Source organism: Myotis lucifugus, unplaced genomic scaffold (assembly GCF_000147115.1).
Source record: "Myotis lucifugus unplaced genomic scaffold, Myoluc2.0 scaffold_297, whole genome shotgun sequence".
Classification (NCBI taxonomy): domain Eukaryota; kingdom Metazoa; phylum Chordata; class Mammalia; order Chiroptera; family Vespertilionidae; genus Myotis; species Myotis lucifugus.
Genome location: NW_005871345.1, coordinates 357,025 through 378,245, shown reverse-complemented (window position 1 = coordinate 378,245; position 21,221 = coordinate 357,025). Strand labels below are relative to the sequence as shown.

Sequence of the window (21,221 nt, the reverse complement as noted above, 5' to 3'; positions counted from 1 at the left end):
GTCCATTTACAAAGTAATTTTCATCTTAATACATTATAATAATAAAAATAGGATTTTAGTCAAATTGATCATTGTGTAAAAACCAAGAGAGTTGAAAACCTAAGAGATTTATATTTTAAATGTTGGCTAGTTAGAAGATGTACAGAAAAAATGGGGCTAAGCTATATGGGAATTGAATCTAGTTCACTCTGTATTTGTCTGGATTCATATACGTATACAAGGCTGATGAGACACCCAAAGAACTTTCTGGGGATGAGAGAAGGGCAAGAAGGCAGTGCTGCCCAGGCATCTGAGGCAGTATGTGTCGTGCTCAGGGATGAGAAGTTTGAGGCTCGAGAATATGAAGCCTCAAAGAAAATGAAAGGAGATTAAGGGATTGAGATGCTAAGAAAGACTGTTGAATCCTCTGATGTCAAGGGGTGAATTTGTAAGAGACATGCAAACCAACACACACAGTTTATCTATAACAATATCTTGCATCAAGCACCTGGAAACTTTCTTGGAGAGTCACCTACCCTTTCTATAGAGGAATTACAGAGCAACTCAGGGCTGAAAGTAATGGGTACAGTGAATTCCTTAAGAAGAAAAAATCTGCTCCTGGAAAACTAATCTATCAGGAATCTCAGTAGAGATATAGAAAACAAGATAAGCAGCATTTTTACTTGTGAAACCCATGAAGGGTACTCTGTTCTCCTCAGGGTGAGAAAGGAAAAGGAGCTTTGTTAGTACATGGCATGAAGGGAGAAGAGGGGAACTTGAACAAGAAGAAAACAAATCTACTTCAGATACTGGACATGACTCCAGCTCCAAAAGAGAGAAAGGAGGCCAGGAAGCTGCCTGAGTGTAAGGTGCTCTGGTCCCTAGGAGGGGGGTGGGGGTGGGGGGGAGACAAACAGATCCCAAAGGAAAACCCAGTGTTAGGAAGCGAGAAGCTCAAACGGGGGACCCCAGAACAATGGTGCTCCTCTGTGGCACTGGGACAACTTTGTTTATAACCAGAAACTCAGGTAATAACCAAAAGAGCTATTGATGGAAGATCAAGCTGCAGAAATAACCAATCAATATGGATGTCTATATACCCAGATAGGTACATTGATAGATGCATTTTATTTAGAACTGTAAGGATAACTATCCATTGTTACCAGGACTGCTGGACAGGGGAGAGGGGTGAAGATAAGAGGAACATCTTTTACCTAGAGAATACAGTTATTTACTGAGGAAATACTAAAAAGTAAAACAGAAAGAAAGAAAAAGAAAAAAACAACTCAGATTACAAAAGAAGGTACCAAAACCAAGTTTTAATACCTCCTGTTCCCCTCCTTCCTAACTCCTCCCACTAATATGCTTGCTCTGGAGAAAGGAGAAAGGCTTTTCATTTAATTAAAATGTAAAATACTTTTTTTTTTTTTTTTTTTTTACTGGCTGGTGGCTAGGAACATTCTGCTGACTCAGCAGTGAATAATCAGCTTTGACCTAAATCATAAAATAACTCAAAGTGGCAGCTGCAGTTGCATAAGCATGATACAAATCCGCAGTTCCTTCTCTCTCTCTCCCTCTCCTCTCCTCCCCACCCCCTCCAGACTTGGAGCAGGCAAGCCAGTTACAGCAGGTTCTTTCTGTCTCTCCACCCCCATCTGATTCGTCTACCACCATTTTTCATCTGATCTATTTTAAAAACGCTCCATGGAACCAGATTTGACCTCATCTCCTCCCTCCCACAGCAAACCCCAGCCAGGGGCTTTGCCACACCGGTTCTCCCTGCTGGGCTCCTGCCCTGTCCTCCAGCTCCCTCAACCTGATGCCCTCCATTACACACCAGCACGCCAAAATGACACAGCAGAAAGCAGCGCTTCTTATGTCAGTACATACAGACCATCCCCAAACTCTCTACTGCTTCTCTTAAGAATACAGCTGGACCGGGCCAATTTCGACTCTACTGCCAAGGAACACTGGGCCTATTCTACACGGCTGACATGCCTGGCACTTGCTGAGAGGATGGGGTGAGGCTGGAGGATGGTGGGAGGGGTGCTGGAATAAAAGATAGCAGCATTTAATAGAAGGTAGCATCCACCAAGCCTTTCTAACAGCCTGGTTCTGATTTATCTTACTGGATACTTTAAGGGAGTATTTGAGGGGCCTGTAAAAGTGGGCTACCAAAAAAAAAAAAAAAAAGCACTTGATGAACCAGAAAACAAAATCTTTGCACACAGACTCAAAGCATCTGGGAGTGTCTGATGAGGAAGTATGGGTGTGCGGCTATGTCCACATGTGTACCCCTGTGGAGAGAGGAGTTGGGGACTCCACATGGCCTTCACATTTGGGTGAAAGGGGGGGACACACAAGGTGAAGTGAGGAGCTGTTTTGCATTTCCCCCAAGGAAATAAGGAGGAATACGTTTGGGTTTAAGGACATTTTTCTGTTTATGCAGGTGGAAAATTATTTGAACACATATCTGGAGGACACTGGAAAATTCCTATCTCGGAGGGCAAGACTGACCACTGTTAAGTTGGTCAGAATGTCTTTGCAGTTCTACTTAGAAGGCAGAGGACCGGCCAGATAAGCTTTCTTGAACCTTTGATGTCAGGAATTGGGAAAAGGGAGGATCTTATAATTTTTGTCATTAGAGTTTCTAAAGTCCTCCTAGCTTGGTGCTGGCAGTGTCCAGGGAAAGTGTGGGCTGCCAAAGGGACTGTGTACAACCTGTCTTTCTGGAATGGGGCTACAGGCAGGAGCAATTTTTATATCTTGGGAGGGTTTGTACCTATGTGGCCTGAGGGGATCTGCTAAGCTATACTATTCCAGAAGGTCTTTGCCTAAGATGTCACCTACCCTCGGTGGGTTTGGGGAATGCAAAGGGACCTGTAGCATCCAGCTGCCCAGAGAACTACCCTCTGTGGCCTGGTTTCTCTCCTAAGGAACAGACTGAACAGCCTCAAGATTCTTGATTTCTAGTTGGAATGTAAGGGTAGTTCTTGTCTCAGACACTAGTAGCATCAGCAGGAAAAAGGAAGCTGTGTCTGTGTGCACGAGACACTGAAATAGCAGTGGCCAGCACTCATGTGGTCCCCCTTCTAAGCCCCATTAGCCTGTCTGGTGGCAGAAATAGCAACTCTTCCTGCATTCCCACATCCTCTTCCCCCTCCCCCACCTTCTCTATCTCTAGATCGAGCTAGCAAGCAACCACCAAGTAACTACCCTCATTGACCACCTTCATTGACTAATGGTTGGGCTACAAGGTACCCAAGTATCTCATGCAATCCTTGCAACCACACACTCCTGTGTAGGGTGAGGCAGGTTACTTTGCCAAGCACGCATAGCCATAGAAAAGTGGTAGAGAGATGCAGTCTCCAGCAGCCTGGCTCGGAGATTTCTGATATCAGAGATTAAATGTTGAAACTTCCTAGAAATATAAGTTGCAGAACTTCTCTATAAAGCCCCTCTAACCTATTCCAGCTCACAGAAATCTTTCCCCTTCTTTGAACTTTTACTGTATTTGAATTCTAACCACAGAATCTGTCTATTAGCTTTTCTTCCCAGTTAGATATAAAATTTATCAAGGGACCACCGATAATTCATTTATTTTGCCCCAACTCACACATCTAAACTCTCCTTCCAAAGAGTTTTAAGATGTGAGTGGGTCCCAGCTGGCATGGCTCAGTAGTTGAGCATCGACCTATGAACCAGGAGGTCACAGTTCATTCCCTGTCAGGGCACATGCTCAGGTTGTGGGCTCGATCCCCAGTGTGGGAGTGTGCAGGAGGCAGCCCATCAGTGATTCTCTCTCATCCTTAATATTTCTATCTCTCTCTCCCTCTCCCTCTCCCTTCCTCTCTGAAATCAATTAAAAAAAAAAGATATGAGCTGGCAGGTTGAGGTAGAGGTGGACAATGTCAGAAAAATCTTACAATCAGCAGAAGCCTCCAGGACAGTGGTTCTCAACCTTCCTAATGCCGTGACCCTTTAATACAATTCCTCATGTTGTGGTGACCCCCAACCATAAAATTATTTTCGTTGCTCCTTCATAACTGTAATTTTGTTACTGTTACCATAATGTAAATATCTGATATGCAGGATGTATTTTCATTGTTCGCGACCCACAGGTTGAGAACTGCTGCTCCAGGACAATGTGTGTGCTAGAAAGAGAAGGACTCAGGAGACCAGGGCTCTACTCAGGGCTGTCATTTGGGTGAGTCACTGCTTGGTTCCATTTCCTTATCAGTCCTAGGAAAATTATAATACTGCCCAGCTTAGCTCCTGGACTTGTCATTTGTGCCTATCAGATCATATAAGTGAAAGTGCTTTGTATAAAGAGCCCTGCCAATGAAAATTACTATGCCTATGAGCAGCTACTTAAGTATCTTCTTTTTTTAACACCAGGTAATTGTATGCAAAATTCATTCATCTAAAGCACACATGTAGGAAATGGGAGGTGGGGGATTAATGGGGGCAGATAAAAAAGGGAAGAAAAGAAAGAGGCAGAGGAAGAAGCGAGTATGGAGACCACCAGGAAGGCTAAAAGAGACCACCCTGAGAGCATGGCCCAGATGGTACTTACATAGGCAGATGGCAGCCAGGAGTCGGAGGCCCAACTCCGGGGGAAAGCAGGTGGGGAAGAACGGCTGTAGCACGTAGTTAGAGAAGGTGAGGGCGATGACAGCTTGGTTGGTGGGGTAAATCACCAGCACAGCAATCCATAGCCTCAGGAACCTGAAGAGGGAACAGGACAAGATTTGACCCAAGATAGCAATGGAGACCCCCACCCCCACCGAAGGCATGGCAGGTATTCAGAAGTCATCAGGGAAAGCCTGGGCAAGTCACAGGGCAGCATTAGGAGGGCACGTGGGCTAAAGAGATGCATTTCCCTTTTGTTTTCCAGATGCTGAGGAGACCAGCCCCCACCCCCCCGAAATGGTACACCCAGCCCTCTGCTCTGACAATAAAATCCTATATAATAAAAGGCTAATATGCAAATCGACCAAACAGCAGAACGACCAGTCACTATGACGTGTACTGACCACCAGGGGACAGACACTCAACGCAGGAGCTGCCCCCTAGTGGTCAGTGCGCTCCCACACCAGGCTCACGGCTGGAGAGTACAGCAGCAGTGGTGGGAGCTCTCCCGCCTCCGTGGCAGCGCTAAGGATGTCCAACTGACAGCTTAGGCCCGCTCCCCATGGGTAGTGGGCCTAAGCTGTCAGTCAGACATCCCCCGAGGGCTCCCGGACTGCGAGAGGGCGCAGGCTGGGCTGAGGGACCCTCTGGGTGCACAAATTTTGTGTACCGGGCCTCTAGTGATTTAATGATAAAAAGTTAAGTTTTAACTAGTGCTAACACACATCTTGGCTTTATTTAACTCTTCCCTCTTCTTTCATTATCTCTTCTTTACCATTTTGGCCCCCAGGATCCAATGGTGGAAAATAAAATTTGCAACCTCAGAATTTTAAAAGCCAGGACATGCAACTGCCAGGGGAGGCACTGAGCAGGGGTTGCGGGAGTAGTGTCCTCCACATCCTTGGGCTCATCAGGTGCGGGTTGAGTGCTTCAGTAGCAGGGATGCAGAAACTGAGGAAATTCAAGATCAGAGCCTGGCTCGGAGGGAGGCCATTATCCTAGGAAATGTGAGAAGAGAGCACCTCTGTCTCTTAGGTGGGCCCTCTCATTTGTCAAGATAAAAGAGCTTTGTTTTATGAAGTGCTTTTCCTTGAAATCTCCAGAGTTATCATATTTGCTCTCACTCATAGACTCTTGACCACTAAGGTCAACAGATTAAAACTACAACCTGCTTCCTCTGTCACTCTCAGGGGCATCAAGGGGACACAAGGCTTTGCTAGCAAGCATGGAGGCAAAAGAGGAATCCCATTCTCTAGCTCTCCTCAGCACATTGGAAACCCCTGGCCTTGGCTTCCTAGACCACTTAGGTCTCCACAGAGCCTCTTACCCAGCCAGTCCTCCAAAGATGTCCTTGACGTAGGAGTAGTCACCCCCAGATTTGGGGATGGTGACCCCAAGCTCAGCATAGCAAAGGGCTCCCACAGCGGTAATGAGACCCGTCACGATCCAGACGATAAGAGCAAGGCCCACGGAGCCCGCGTTCTCCAGCACACCCTTTGGCGAGACGAAGATTCCAGAGCCAATGATGTTCCCTGCATGAGGCACCAAAAGTAACAGGGAGACAGGAGCATCAGCACAGGTGGCAGGACCAGCATTTGCGGGGTGATCTCATCTCTGAGCTGATTCTAAAATACTGACTGTTGGGTTGTGTGAATCACCTTCAGGGAGATGTGTCTAGCAATAATTCTTCTTAGAAGCAGAGGAGGAGGAGCAGACAACAGGCACTTAGAGACCAGGAACGTGGTCAGGTACTCTACATTTCTTCTTTAATCCTTAGGATAAACCTATGGAGTCAGATATCATTTCTCCCACGTTACAGAGGAGGAAGCTGAGTCTCAGAGATATCAAGTGCATTGCCCAAGTCCACACAGTAAGAAGTGCTAGTGCAAGTACTGAACTTCAGGACTCTCTGACTGGGCTGCACATGATCTACCCAAGGCTGGAAAAGGCAGGGCTGGAAAAGTGGGCTACCTCAGAGACCAGCTGTCAGTTAGCTTCAAAAGTGAGACAAAGCATCCTGGACCACATGTCTCATTGGTTAGAGCTTAGATCGTGGGCCTGTGCACCAGAGGGTCTCGAGTTCGATTCCTAGTCAAGGGTACATACCTGGGTTTTAGGTTCACTCCGCGCCCCAGGTTGGGGCACGTGTGGGAGGCAACCAATCGATGTACCTCTCTCACATTGATGTTTCTCTCTCTCCTTCTCCTCTCTTGTTCTCTCTGCTCCCCTCTCTCACTTTCTTTAAATATCAATGGAAAAAATATCCTCACTCCTTGGGTGAGGATTAAAAAAAAAAAGTGAGTCAAAGAGACAGAGTGTGGTCACACCCCATGACTGGGGGTTTTTCTAGACCCATGAGCATGGATAGCACGCCTGGAGGCTAGCCTCTACCCTAAACATGACAGCTCCAACCTTGGTGAGAAACAGAAGTAAACCCTATAAAAAGTCCTAGTCGTTTGGAAGTGGTTTATAGGCGTGCAATCAGTGCAAAGCCTCAGCACTATATTCTTCCAAAGGTCGTTCTCCTCCACTGTTTCATGTCACCCTCACAACAACATTATGAAATTCAGGAAGAGGAAGAAATTTTATTTATTTATAAAGTGAACAGGATTTTGTTGTTTAAATATTTTTTAATTTATTGATTTGAAAAAGGGGGGGAGGGGGAGAGAGAGAAAGATTGGTTTGTTGTTCTATTTACTTATGCATTCATTGGTTGCTTCTTGTTTGTGCCCTGACCGGGGATTGAACCTTAAACCTTGGTTTATGAGGAAGATGCTCTAACCAACTGAGTTACCTGCCCAGGACCTAGGTATTTCTCTATTTTTACAAACTAAGAAACTACGAGGGGTTAAGTGGCTTTCTCCAAATTCCACAGCTACCGACAAGTAAAACTGGATATAGAAGTCAGTCTCCTGATGCTTAACCCAGCACTTTTTCCATTAATCCACTTCTGTGTCTGTACCCGAGGCCGGGCTTCTCCAGGGAGGGGAGGCCAGCAGCAAGGACTGAATGTGTATATTGGGCAGGGGAGGAGTAGGAGTGTGGAGGAAGCAACTACATGCTCCTTCCTAAGCTTTCTTTGTCTACTTCTTACGATTTAAGATGGGATCAGGGTCTATTGAACAGATGCTTTGAAAGCTACCCTCGAACCCCACCCCAGCTGCACCACTAAAGGCCTGAAGAAGGAAGCAGAAGCTAAGTGGATCCAGGTAGAAATGCAGAGTAATTATGAGGCCAGTTGGATTTGACAGTGTTCTGAGGACATCTCAGATTCCCACCATATCCTTCTAGTGATTTGGAACTAGTGCTTAGCTGAAACAGATGCCGAGTATAGAATATTATGCTCAGTTTTCAAAAACAGTCTTTCAGACCTCAGCCATAACTCAATCTCAATCCAGTCCTGAAACTCACTTCTAAACCAAAATTCAATTTTTAATCCCAGGTCGTACATCCAGTTATTTCAGCCAAAGGGAAAGAGAAGAGAATATTTACATTCTAAAAACAATTGTGTCCTATTCCTCTAGGATGCAAAATAAGCTGTCCCTTTACAAACTAAAAAATTGCAGCATGAAGTGAGTAATGGTGGGGCGGGGGGGGGCGGGTTCTAAACAGTCCTCATTTGTGCTTTGCATGAATGTTGGGTTAATGGGGACTAAAAGGCACTAGTATCCCGGGACTCAAGACTCAGTCACCCTGTCAAGTGACCCATCAAATGCAGAACTAAATATGCTGCTGGGAACTGAGAACAAGTGCTGAAAGATGACAGTAAATGCCTTGCCTAGCAGGTATTTATCAGAAGAGTGATCTGTAGGTCATTTCAAAGCCAGCCAAGAAGAGAGCAATACAACTAGGGTTAAAAAACTAGCTCAAGCCCTAACCGGTTTGGCTCAGCGGATAGAGCGTCGGCCTGGGGACTGAAGGGTCCCAGGTTCGATTCCGGTCAAGGGCATGTACCGGGTTGCGGGCACATCCCCGGTGGGGGGTGTGCAGGAGGCAGCTGAATTGATGTTTCTCTCATCGATGTTTCTAACTATCTCTCTCCCTCTCCCTTCCTCTCTGTAAAAAATCAATAAAATATATTTTAAAAAAAACTAGCTCAAGAGGTTAGAAAAGCAATCATTACAAGAGAAAAACTAGGTTTGACTTTGGTCTTGAAAGTGCTGAAAGGGAGGTTAGGGACCAACTAGGCGGTTCTCAGAGCCAGGAATGGCTGTCGCAAGGAGGGAGTGGGAATGGATGTTATTGAAAAGACCCCATCTTCTCAAGAATAAAGAATGTTAATGTTCCACTAAGGGTTCTTGGAAAACAAATTTTGCAGTGGGAATCAGAAGCACTTCTGTTCTCTGGTTTGCACTGACATTTCTAGAGTGTGTGCTCCTTCCCTCGTCCCATGTGGAGGGAGCCACTGGAAGGTGGGATGTGCAACACCCACAGCCCATTGCAGCGTGTGGCCACTGCTTGCCTCCTCTTACAGTATTCTTGGTGACAAACACGTCTTTCCATGGAGTTGCTGGAATGATGGTGAGAGTCGCAATAGGTTAGCATTGAGACAAGAATCTTCATTTTATAAAAATTGGGTTCTCTCCTCCCTCCAACAATATTAATTTTGACCAAATTAAAATTACGATGATAAATGCTTAAAATCTTTTATTTATTCTAAGGAACAGGAAGGAAAAGAATGCCTCTCCCAGATTCTACGAAGCCGCTACCTACAAAACCAGAATCAGGTAACATTTCCTCCACATTAGTGGCCTCTGGAGCTTCTGCAAGGGGCGGAATGTCATTCACAGCACAGCTATGTTCTGGAGCTGCAAGAATATTCATATTACTTTTACTCAAGAGCAATGCCTATTATATCAATTTTTAGTGTAATTACTTGATAAATATTACCTCCCCCACTAAACTGTAAGCTCCACGAGAAAAGGAACTATATTGCTTCCCCTCACCTGTGAAGTGTCACTTAGTAGACACTCTATAAATATTTACCAAATGAAAGATGTCTGACATCAATCTAGAACTTATCTGCACAGAGCAATTGAATATACCTGTTTCTTTGGAACCTCCAAATCTCATGAACTATGTCAAGTGTATATTGCAGGCAAATGAGTAAAGCAACCCAGTTATTTCACTGCTGAGCAGAATAGACTGGCTATTACTACTATCTCCAATTTGTAGGGGAAGAAAGTAGGGCAACTATATTCCCATTTTCCAAATGGGGAAAATGAGGGAGATATTATTATCCCTATTTTATGGATGAAGAAATAGACGCAGGTAGTTATTTGCCTACCTCACAGAGTGCGTTAGTAACAACTGGATTAGGACCTAAATCTGTCACAGCTTCAAGCTCTTTCTTGAAAATAGTTTTACGTGCTCCACTCTATAGGCAATGAGAATGGTTCACAGGAAATGCTTATTTAAAAAATGGAACACATGCTCTAGCTGGTTTGGCTCAGTGTATAGAGCATCGGCCTGCAGACTGAAGGACCCTCTGTTCGATTCCGGTCAAGGGCACACACCTCAGTTGCTAGCTAGATCCCCGGTTCTGGTCAGGGAGTGTGTGGGAGGCAACCAATTGATGTCTCTCTCTCACATCAATGTTTCTTTCTGTCTCTCCCCCTCCCTTCTACTCTCTCTAAAAATCAATGGAAAAATATCCTCCAGTTAGAATTAATAACAACACAAAAAAACCAAAATTGGAACACAGATCTGATTCCTTTCTTCTATTGCAATACCACCTTTAGTGGTGATTTACAAAACATTCACATCCATTACCTTACTTCACTCTCATAACTATTTTCTTAGGTGCATAGGTCAGGTGCTATTATTCTTATCTTCCTTTTCAAAGACTGAGGTTCAGAGAGGTGAGGAGACTTGATCTAAGTCACATATTGCATATGCAGCAAAGCCTGGGTGAGAGGCCAAGGCCTTGGACTCCTGGCCCAGGATCTCCTCAACTCTCCCATGTTGCCTCTCCTCTAGAAATTGCACAACACACACTTTAGCTGCAGGGCTTTTAAGCTTGGACACTATCTAAAGGAGATTTTTCTGGAGTGGCTTTGAAAAAGGAAAACTGGGAAAGGGCTTCCACCTAGTCTCGGAAACTTGCTTGATGAAAGGTGGGAAGAAAGTTTATTAAGATGGGATTTTTTTCCCCTCCATGGTTTTACTCTTAGACTCGGTGACTACAAAACCATTCAAGAATGAGATGGCCACCCATTTGGTATAGCCAAGGTACTGGAGATCAGGTTTCAACCCTCTTTTTCATCCACACCAATTAATAAAGTAATCATCTTATCACACAGATCTTCTTTAGTGAAAAATGAGTCCAAGGATGCCTAGACAATGAGGCCCGTTTGGGCTTGTTCTGGGAAAGAAAAACCAAGCAAACCACTCCATTAAAATGGGGCCAATTTGTATCAGTGGGCAAGTCTTCACTAGAAAAATTGCCGGAATTGAGAAAATCTACATTTGCTATGAAGAACCACTAACGTCTCCACCTGTGACTCCTATTAAAGGCATTACTCACATCCAGGCCTGTCCACACTGGAATGCTATAGCCATGAAATAATCTCCTAGGACATGGAACTACAGACTTCTAATGCCCAACAGACCCTCAGATCCAAAAGGCTTTGGCCTTCCTTACAAAATCATGCTAATCTTGAAATCTAACCAGAGCTCCTCCTAGGGTTTGGAGGTTCCATGCATTTTCACCATGTCCAGAGAAAGCTGAGGTGAACCTTCTTTGTGCTTCTCCCTTAAAGTGGCTGGGAGGACTTGAGGACTGCCAGGACTCGGGGAGCAGTGTGGAAGGGTCTAGTAGGTTGAAGCCGGGCTTTGATCCTGACAGCAGGCCTGGAAGCTCACCGTGCCTCTCTCCCTGGTGAGAGCAGGTCAAGACTCTGACATATGCCCTAGGAGTTGCCATCTACTACAGAACACAGATGTGGAATGTGCTGCAGGACTCTGCTATCTGAAATTTCTTACTGAACAGTGAAAAGGACACTAGACTTAGAGTCAGGGAAGCCACTGAATCCTTGTTTGCCACTCTTATGCCATGTGACCTGACTTTTCCTAGGAGTCCCTTCCTTTATCTGCTGAGTGGGGGAAAATTGTTTCTGTCCTGCCTACCTCACATGGTTGTTGTGGGGATCAAAGATTACATTTGTGTGGGAACACTTAATAGTCTATGAAATGCTAGGATTTATAGCAATAGGAATAGAGACCATCCCTAGAAGAATCTGAGGTTTGGCTCCCAAATAGCACTGTAGAGCCAGGACCATGAAGTATGCTCTGAGTCATTTGTCTGCTTGTCTAGGTATAATTTTTAGATGCCTCAGGTGGGCGGCCAACATGTAATTGCATCTCGAGCAGCATTTATTGTGCACCCACTCTGTACATGCTTGCTTTAAAAGGTAATTGGGAAGCACTTGTTCACACATGGACTTTTAACAAAATAGAGGGAGCCAACCACTACCCACCAGCCACTGAAAGACAGGCATCCTGGCCTGCAGGGCTAAGAGTGCTGAGTCCTCAAATATGTCCATTAAAGATTTACATCTGGCCCCTAGCGTCTCCCTGTCTGGATGGGGAACCAGGCGCCAACCGTGAAGGCTTTGTCTACTTTGCATCCGGCGGCAATTCTGCATCTTTCTCCCACCCCTAGGGGACAGTTGGCAATGTCTGGAGACACTTTGGTTGTCCCTACTGGAATCTAGTGGGTAAAGGCAAGGAATGCTGCTAAACGTCCTACAATGCACAGGACGGCCCTCCATGACAAAGAAGTATCTGCCCCAAAAGGTACTAGTGCCAAGGTTGAGAAACTCCGCTCCACCTTCATGCCTCAACATCATCCTCTGGAAAATCACTATAGTGCTTTTCAAATTTAAATTTCACTAATGTGGGTGTTTGTTTTTTAAACCAAGCACAAAAATGTATTGTTCATAGGAATAACTCATTTTTAAGCTAAAACTTTTTTTTTTACTATGGTAAAATATATAACATTAAATTTACCATCTTCATCATTTGTAAGTGTACAGTTCAGTAGCATTAAGTATATTCACATTGTTGGGAAACATATCCCCAGTGGGTGATTTGTTTTTGACTGACCGCTATTATTCAACAAATACTTTCTAAGCACGTACCATGTGCCAGGCTGAATATGTGGGGATGTGAAAATGAGTAAGACTCAGTCCCTGTCATCAAGGAACTGTGTGGAGAAGTGAAGACATGTACGTGGACACAGGGCTGACAACACCAGGTTAGAGCATAAGTTACATGAGGTCAATTGCAAGATATGACAAGACATTGTATTAGGAATGGAAAAGGTCTCTGGCGTGGGCTATTCAAAAAAAGCTTCCTGGAAAAGGAGAAGCACAAGACGAATGCTGATTAGTAGGTTGACTCAAATCAACAGAGAGAAAAGGAAAAGCATTGGCTGGTTGATAAGCAGGTCGGACTCGGCCTGAACTGGCCAATTTTCATCACCTGGTCCTTCTAATAGAAATTTCTGAACCAGAAGTGGGGGTGGGGTGGAGGATAAGCTTAAGGAGAGAAAAAAAAACCCTAATATATATTGAACATATACCATAGGACACCAGCTTTATTTTAATATTCCATGAGAAACTTCCATTTTACAGGTAAGTAAATTGATAATCAACTTGCCCCAGGTTAAAAGCTTGTAAATAAGGAAGCAGTTTACAAACCCAATACTATCTCCAAAGTCCTTCCTCTTCTGCTGTACTATGGATGGTTCCTCCCTTTCCACAACACACTGACACAAGTCATGGAAAAAATAATTACACGTTTTCTACTTCCAGCATCAGGTCCCTCTTAACAAATGATGCTTCCTTTTCCCTAAGGCAACCTGATCTGCCTATATCAGTTGCTTACTAAACACCCTAGGCAGAATTATACTCTAAAGAAGCAGCTAAAGCATTTATGTATTTCAAAGACGTACAAAAAGGTACCTTTAAAATCTATATATAGTTGAGAAAAGTATAGTAATAATTCTGCATCTGTGGTACTCTCTCTGGGTAATCTGCCTTCACAGTTCAGCGTGAGGTTGCCCTGAACACTTTAACGCATATTGTAAAACCCTCTCCCTGGAAGTCACTGCTAATGCTGAGAATATTTAAAGTAGGGAGCAAACCAGTGGGAAGACTTATGACTGTGACAAAGAATGAGGGATGAAATATAATCAATAAGCTTTTTGGCTCACATTTTATTTCTTCTATAAATAAAACAACTTAAAATAGATTTGAAGGATAATTTCACTTCTTTAAAATATATATATTGATTTCAGAGAGGGAGAGGAAGAGATAGAAACATCAATGATCAGAATCATTGATTGGCTGCTTCCCAGCACACCCCCCACTGGGAATTGAGCCCCTACACTGGGCAGTGCCCTGACCAGGAATTGAACCTAGCAGCCCAGAGCCTTGCATATAATGTGCTCAATAAGGGTTTGTTGAATGTGAAACTATGGACAGATCTTGAATCCTATGACCAGCAGCTCTCATCCCTGTGCCAGGGAACAGGCTGCAACTAGCCATTTCCAGATCACCAGAGGGTGGGGGTGACTTCTCTATAGGTACGTTCTGGGAGAGGAACAAGGATGGTCCTTCTTGCTCTGTATGCTCAACCAGGAGTTAAAAATTGGAATGGGCCCTAACCGGTTTGGCTCAGTAGATACAGCGTTGGCCTGCGGACTGAAGGGTCCTGGGTTTGATTCCGGTCAGGGGCAGGTACCTTGGTTGCGGGCACATCCCCAGTAGGGGGTGTGCAGGAGGCAGCTGATTGATGTTTCTCTCTCATCAATGTTTCTAACTCTCTATCCCTCTCCCTTCCTCTCTGTAAAAAAATCAATAAAATATATATTTTTAAAAATTGGAATGGAACAGTTTCTAGGGCCCTGCTCCTGAGTCATTGTTGTTTTAAGTAGCTCAGAATATATTCTTTAGATTAATTGCTCATGCCTGCCTTTTTTTTTTTTTTTTTAAACACCCCATCACCACTGCAAACAATAACAACAAGATAACAGAAATTCCTGAGGCATTTCTTAGTAGGCAGCCATGTTGTGGATTAACCCTCAGAGGAAAGCAGAAAACCTTAGTAGCCAGGCAACCTGAGCAGCCCCAACTAGCCTACCTGTACCTCTACGCTGCTTCAAGGAGCCGATTCAGAAAAGTAATATACTATATGGGCCAGCCTCTCCAAGAAGGTCATCTGATCTGGGTATGGGTGTTTTTGTTGTTTTTCTAAATAAAATGGGCTGTTTAGTTCTGCTTCTTAGACACATTTTTTTTAAAACAGGAGAAAAACACATAAATTGTATTAATTTTTATATGTACGTGGTAGCCTTGACAAGAGAATAATGACCTGAAGAAATGACCAGAGCAGGGAGCTTGTATACCGCTTGGACAATAAATTTGTGGAGAATTGACCAGCCCTAGGGGTATGGGCTAGGCACAGTAAATGCTAATGAGGTGACGAGGAAGATAAGGGTTGGTTTGCACAAATTTCTCAGCCCCAAATTCCTTGTCTCTGGTGAGTAGAATGTCTTTCCCCTTCTGCTGCAGGGAAGTAACCTTTCACATGGCAGATTTATCTCTTGCTTTTAGGAGGACGAAGGTAGACACGATTTTTTATCTGCTGGATTCCTACTTTCTTTCCCAACCCTTATCATCTCCTGCTAGTCACTCATCTGTATAACTCTGCTTTCTGAGAGAACATATTGTAGCGCTGCCAGTAGTAGGCCACAGATTGATCCTTGAGTGCCTGGTTGCTGGGGGCAAGAAGCATGTAACAGGATTCCTGGCTCCAGCCACCCTGAGTTCCATGTTGTGAAGTATTTTGATTAAGCCCAGTAGCCTCAGAGTTCAATGACCTGGGTGAGAATCCTGATTCTGCCTTCGCCCAATTACTTATTCACTCAAACCCTTCCTTTTAATAACACGACTTATTTCATGGAATTAGATGAGGCTATGCTTAAAGCACTGATCAGGTACTACATGTCTGATGCATAGTAGTGCTCAGCAAATGGTAGCTACTTATTATTACTATGCTGTTGGGTGTAGCCTTTCTCTATCCGCCAAGATGTGTTTGTTTTAACAAGCCTCCTCGTTGGCTTCTGTCTCAGACTTTCCCTTAAGAACAATCAGATTTTTAAACATGTTTTCATCCTGAATGAACCAAATCCTAATCTCTCCATGTATAAAAAAATAATTGGAGTAAAAACTCAAGAAGCAGTTTTCACACTCCTTCCCCTTGGTTAACATCCAATAGACATTTTGGGGATTAGAAAGCTAATATAGCATATTAGACTCTAAAATGTAAAATCATCTAAAGTGGTGTAAAACACATGAGTCTGAAAATCTTTTGGGCTTGAACATTTTCCAAATTAGCCCAGTGCCATTGCAGTATGGTTATAATTTTAGCCAAACTTTTTTGTTGACAAATAGCCTTAAAAAAAAGTTTTCCCCCAAATTTTTCAGTATCAGAAAGATCCATGATCTTTCCAGACTCCAACCTCTAGGTTATGGTCCTCCATTGTCCATTCTTCCAACACACAATACACACCAGCCTCTCTCCCTCCCCTCTTGGTTACCAGTGAGAAATGGGGAATGGCTAAGAGCTTTGGCCATGGAGTTAGGCCATCCCAGTAATCAGTTGTGTGACCGTGGGCAAATTACCAGCTCTTCCCCATATTTAAAATAGAGATAGTTGTAATATCTACTTCCATGGGATTGTGGTCAGGATTAAATAAGGTAATATACATACAGAGTTTAAAGCACAGGAAGCAGCATTTAGTTAGAGCTCAATAAATACTGTTTTTAAACATCTTTTTAGTTGGGAGACAGCAGTCTAGTAGCTAGAACCACATCCAGTATTGCTCTGCAGCAAATGGATCAAGTTCCCCCATAAACACACACTGTACTAAAAACAAAACGGTCAAACATAGTATGAATATTTTTCTTTAGGCTCTGCAACTGGCCTGGTGGCCTTGAGACCTAGATTCTAGGCATGTACCTAAATATGTAACTGGGATAAAATGATGTAAACAGCCAGGAACTCTGGGCCCCTCATTGATGGTTGGGAAGACTGCTGGTCCTGAGAGGAATGATGAGCCTGTGGAATGTGTTCTGTGCCGGCCAGATCCTGTAGCAGCTGAGCGACACGCCTCCCTCCAAGTCTTCCTGTGATTGCACCAGGAATCTTACCTTCTTCCACCCCAGCTGATTGCCCAACATCCCTTTACACTGGGACACTTCCTCACTGGGAATACAACACTAACTGCTTCATCTATAAAAATGATAAGGACTTCTGTCCAGAGTCTAAAGGAAAACACACTTTTCAGGACATAAAAACAGAAATAGCAGAGAATAATGCTTAAGAGCTTGATTCAGGATTCAGAAAAGCTTTAGGTTTGAATCTTGGCTTCCATACTTTTCAGCTGTGTGACCTTCACCACCTTGTGACTTTCTCCCTCTGAACCTCTATTTTCTTATCTGAAGAAGGGTTAATAAGTGTCTACCTCAGGGTTATTGTGAGGGATAAATAAGATAATGTATGTTAGGTAACTGGATGAGTACCTGGCATATAATAAGTGTTTCATAATGGAAGCTGTTAACAGTAGCTTTGGTATAATTAACAAATGGATTTTGCTGCTCCTTCACATTCTCTTTACATTCATGGAGAAATCTAAGTTCATCTATTGCCAACAGGTTTTCTTAACCAAGTACATGGAGAGCAATAGCTTGTTTACCTTAGGGTAAAAGTGATGTTAAAGAATGAAAATGGTACAACCTGCCCTGGCTGGCGTGCTCAGTGGTTAGAGCATCATCCAGTGTGAGTTTGATTCCGGCACATATCCAGGTTTTAGATTCAATCCCCAGTCAAGGTGCGTATGGGAGGTAACTGATCCATGTTTCTCTCACATAGATGTTTCTTCCTTCCCTCTCTCTCCAGAATCAGTGTGTGTGTGGGGGGGAATCGCCTCAGGTGAGAATTAAAAAGAAAGAAAATGGGACAACCTAATTGTCCAGGTTGATGAAATTTTTCCTATCTTAAAGACTTTCAAGCCAGGTTCCCAACAGCCCCTTGGATAAATACTTTTTATTACTACTGTCTTCGGACTTTTGTCAAGAGTCAATTAAATTCAATAATTATTTAAGTAATTGTTCTGTCAGGCACTCTCTAAACACTAAAGACTCAGAGATGAATAAGAAATAACAGTGTAGTTGTTTTTTTCTCCAGAAAATAACAGTTTAGTTATTGCCCCTTTACCTACAAAATCTCCCCAAATCATCTTCTCTACTCCATCTTTTTTCACATCCTTCAAGATGCTTTTTAATCTAGTTCTGGGTGAGAACCTCTCTGTTCAATGTTCTCTGTTTAATGCATATGAATTTCATCTCCCTAAGAGACTCTAGGGCATGAGTCTTCTATTAGTTCATTATATATTCCTATAGCATCTGCCATTCTGTTATTTCTATAGGGTGTCCCAAAAAATATATATACATTTTAACAACTGATAACTCAATTTTGAAAATGAACTGTATGTTAATAAACACTGACTTTATATAATCATTCAAAGTGTGTATACATTTGGGGGGGGCACCCTGTACTTTAGATCATCAGTGATGATTGTGAATGAAGTTTGATGAGCTTGTATGAAATATACTTTCACTTATCCCTCTAAGTCCATTGAGATAGATAGACTTGAGGCCAAATTGCTACTTTCACATACCGCTTTATCTGATTCACTTAGGAAATTTCCTTTCTCTTTTTGCCTTCTAATTCTATTTCTTCCATAGTGTTGATGTTGAACTCTGAATTCTGTGTAGAAAATGCATTTATTTTTTGCATTTGGTCTTGATAAAACTTGAATAACTATCATCCACTCAGAAACTCCTCTAGAAAAGGATAAGGCAGCTGTTCAGCACACTTGTACTAGTAACTCAACAACCGAAAGGATTTCCCCCCATATCATCCTAAAAGGAAAATTTGCATCTTATCCTAGCTTAGATGTAGAATAGTGCCTAGTAACTAAAAGGATTCTCTCACTTTGGAAAAATATCCAGTTTTCTCTGAAATCACATATCTGGCATCTCTTTTCACCATACTGCCATCCATGAGGTTGTGGATAAGTCAGTAGTAACATTCACTCAAGTTGTACTTTTTAACCTGAACACTCACATTTCTTCATAGTCTTAGAAAAATGTTAAAGAAAGAGATAAACCAATCTGAGTCTACAGGAAAATATCCTCTGCCCTTGAAAACCTCCACATATGTAGGTGTGGGTGAGCAAAGCTGAGGCAGCAAGAAGGCAGTTGTGCTTGTGTGCATGTGGGTGTGCACATCTGTCTATGAATCAGAACCTTCCCAAAGGGAGGGAAATGCTTAATCCTATCAGTCAAGCTGGTGAAAGAGGTAATAGGCTCTGCTATTTATATAACATAAATTGGCATGTGCTGTACAAATGGAGTACTTTGCTGATCTCATTTCTTATAGCAATTGGGATTAAGGAGAGGCAAAGAAAGGGTAATGAGAGATTCAGATCATGACTATATTTTTTAAAATAACATTGCTTTTCTTATAACTGTAGACACCTGGAAAACCTCCCAGAGACAGAGAATTAGATAAAGTGGAATTCTATTTTAAAAGCAGGGTGGTAATAACAGTATCACTGAAGTCTGGGTGTAGAAGTGAAGAGGATTATCTGAATACTATACTGATTTTATTTTATTTCAAGGGTGTTCTCCAGTGTCACTATTGCACAGGTGCCAAAAATGTCTCTGTGCTAATAAATGGACCATTGGGTCATCCAGAGAAATTGGTTCGTGGGCACCATGACACAATGAGGCGTCAAAAAGAACTCTGGAGAGCCCTGGCAGGTTGCCCAGTGGCTAGAGCATGGGTCCCGTGCACCAAATGGTCTCAGGTTTGAATCCCGGTGGAGGGCACGTACTTGTTGAGGTGTGGAGGGGTGGGCAACACATTGATGTTTCTCTCTTTCTCCCCCTCCCTCCCTTCCACTCTCTCTAAATGGGAGGGGGGATTAACAACAAGATGATGCAATATACCCAGCTTGTCTGTCTCGCACCCCTTCCCATGGGGAGAAGGTGAAGCCCTCTGCCAAAGACAGCAGGAGAAGCTCTCACCCTCTGAAGTGACGACAGTAATGTGCCATTGCCCATCCAAGTCCAGAGCCTCTCTGGAAAGAGGAGGATGTGTTTTCTAGAAATGAAGCTGTACTTGGAACCCCCTGCTGAGTACAGTTAGGGGGTTGAAGTGGCCTGCACTGCACTCTCTGGGGCACCCAGGCTCCCCACCTTCAAAGCCTTTAAGCTGGGGTGCATTTTATCCATCAATTCCTCTCTGACTCCACATTCTAGTTCAGCGGTTCTCAACCTGTGGGTCGCGACCCCTTTGGGGGGTCGAACAACCCTTTCACAGGGGTCGCCTAAGACCATCGGAAAACACATATATAATTACATATTGTTTTTGTGATTAGTCACGATGCTTTAATTATGTTCAATTTGTAACAATGAAATTGGGGGTCACCACAACATGAGGAACTGTATTAAAGGGTCGCGGCATTAGGAAGGTTGAGCACCACTGTTCTAGTTCCTCCCAATTCCTTTCAAGAACCCACGGGGTTAGGAGACAGGGGACTTCACTAGGCAACTAGAGAAAGTGCAAACTATACATTTACAAAAAGACATGCTCTGTCTCTTGCATAATTGATTTCCTTGTCTGTGAAATGGGAATAAGGGCCCTGGCACATTTACTTCGCAAAGTGCGTGAAGTGGAAAAGCTATAGAAAGGCAAAGTATTATTATGGCCGTTGTAGCTATTTTTATTATTACACATCCCGTAGGCCCATAGTTTCATATAACATAAAATAACCAAATATCTACCAACATGCCTCAAAAGCGAGTCCAGAGTCTGCTGAGGAGATGGCTGCATAAAACTTGTTAAAATTCAGGTGCCCTAGCCCTACCTGAAGCCTACTGCATGAGAACCTTCAGGTGGGGAGCCCAAAAGCCTGTATTTTTTTTTTAAACGCTCCCAGGCAATGCTGACCATCGGCCAGGTGTGTGATCCCTATTTGCCTAGTCTATGAGCACTGGACAAAACTATTCAGCTTGGTTTGGACAAACCTTGACTAGCACGGGGTAGGTTACAGCACAGGTGACTGACAATCATTTTCTAAGAGAATAGGAAGCATAAATAGCATTTTAGAGTGGTTAAGTTTCCGCAGGAGGACCACCAAGGCGGGGAGGGAGGTGGGTGGTGGGAGAGGGAATTGCACTCACCTACAATGATACCGCAAGCACTGACCAATCCAATCTCCTTCTTCAGGGATACTCCGCCCTCTCCGGACCCAGTCTTTGACTCGCTCCCCCCTGGGTGGTTCTTTTCGGCGTTGGTTCGCTGCCTGGCTCCTTTTTCCATCTTTCTCAGTAGGATTTCAACCTCCGAAAGATCTCTCTTTCTAAATGCGAATGGGTGTAAATATATTTATAGAGCGAGCCTTTCAAATTAAAATGTCCTTTTCCAATATAAGAACCACCCCTTCCCTCTTAAAAAGACACCGGCAGATAAAA

General features: G+C 43.5%; 1 protein-coding gene across 1 annotated transcript in view; it reads right to left on the bottom strand.

The window, feature by feature from the left end:
- Positions 1-21,221, bottom strand: part of SLC7A8 (solute carrier family 7 member 8) — a 50,161-nt gene that overhangs the window by 28,214 nt on the left and 726 nt on the right. The window contains exons 2-4 of the mRNA XM_006100056.3: positions 20,931-21,109; positions 5,939-6,143; positions 4,556-4,707 (exon numbers count right to left, since the gene is read on the bottom strand). Of these exons, the coding sequence (XP_006100118.1) occupies positions 4,556-4,707; positions 5,939-6,143; positions 20,931-21,069 (496 nt within the window). The 5' untranslated portion in view covers positions 21,070-21,109. The remainder of the gene's footprint in view (positions 1-4,555; positions 4,708-5,938; positions 6,144-20,930; positions 21,110-21,221) is intronic.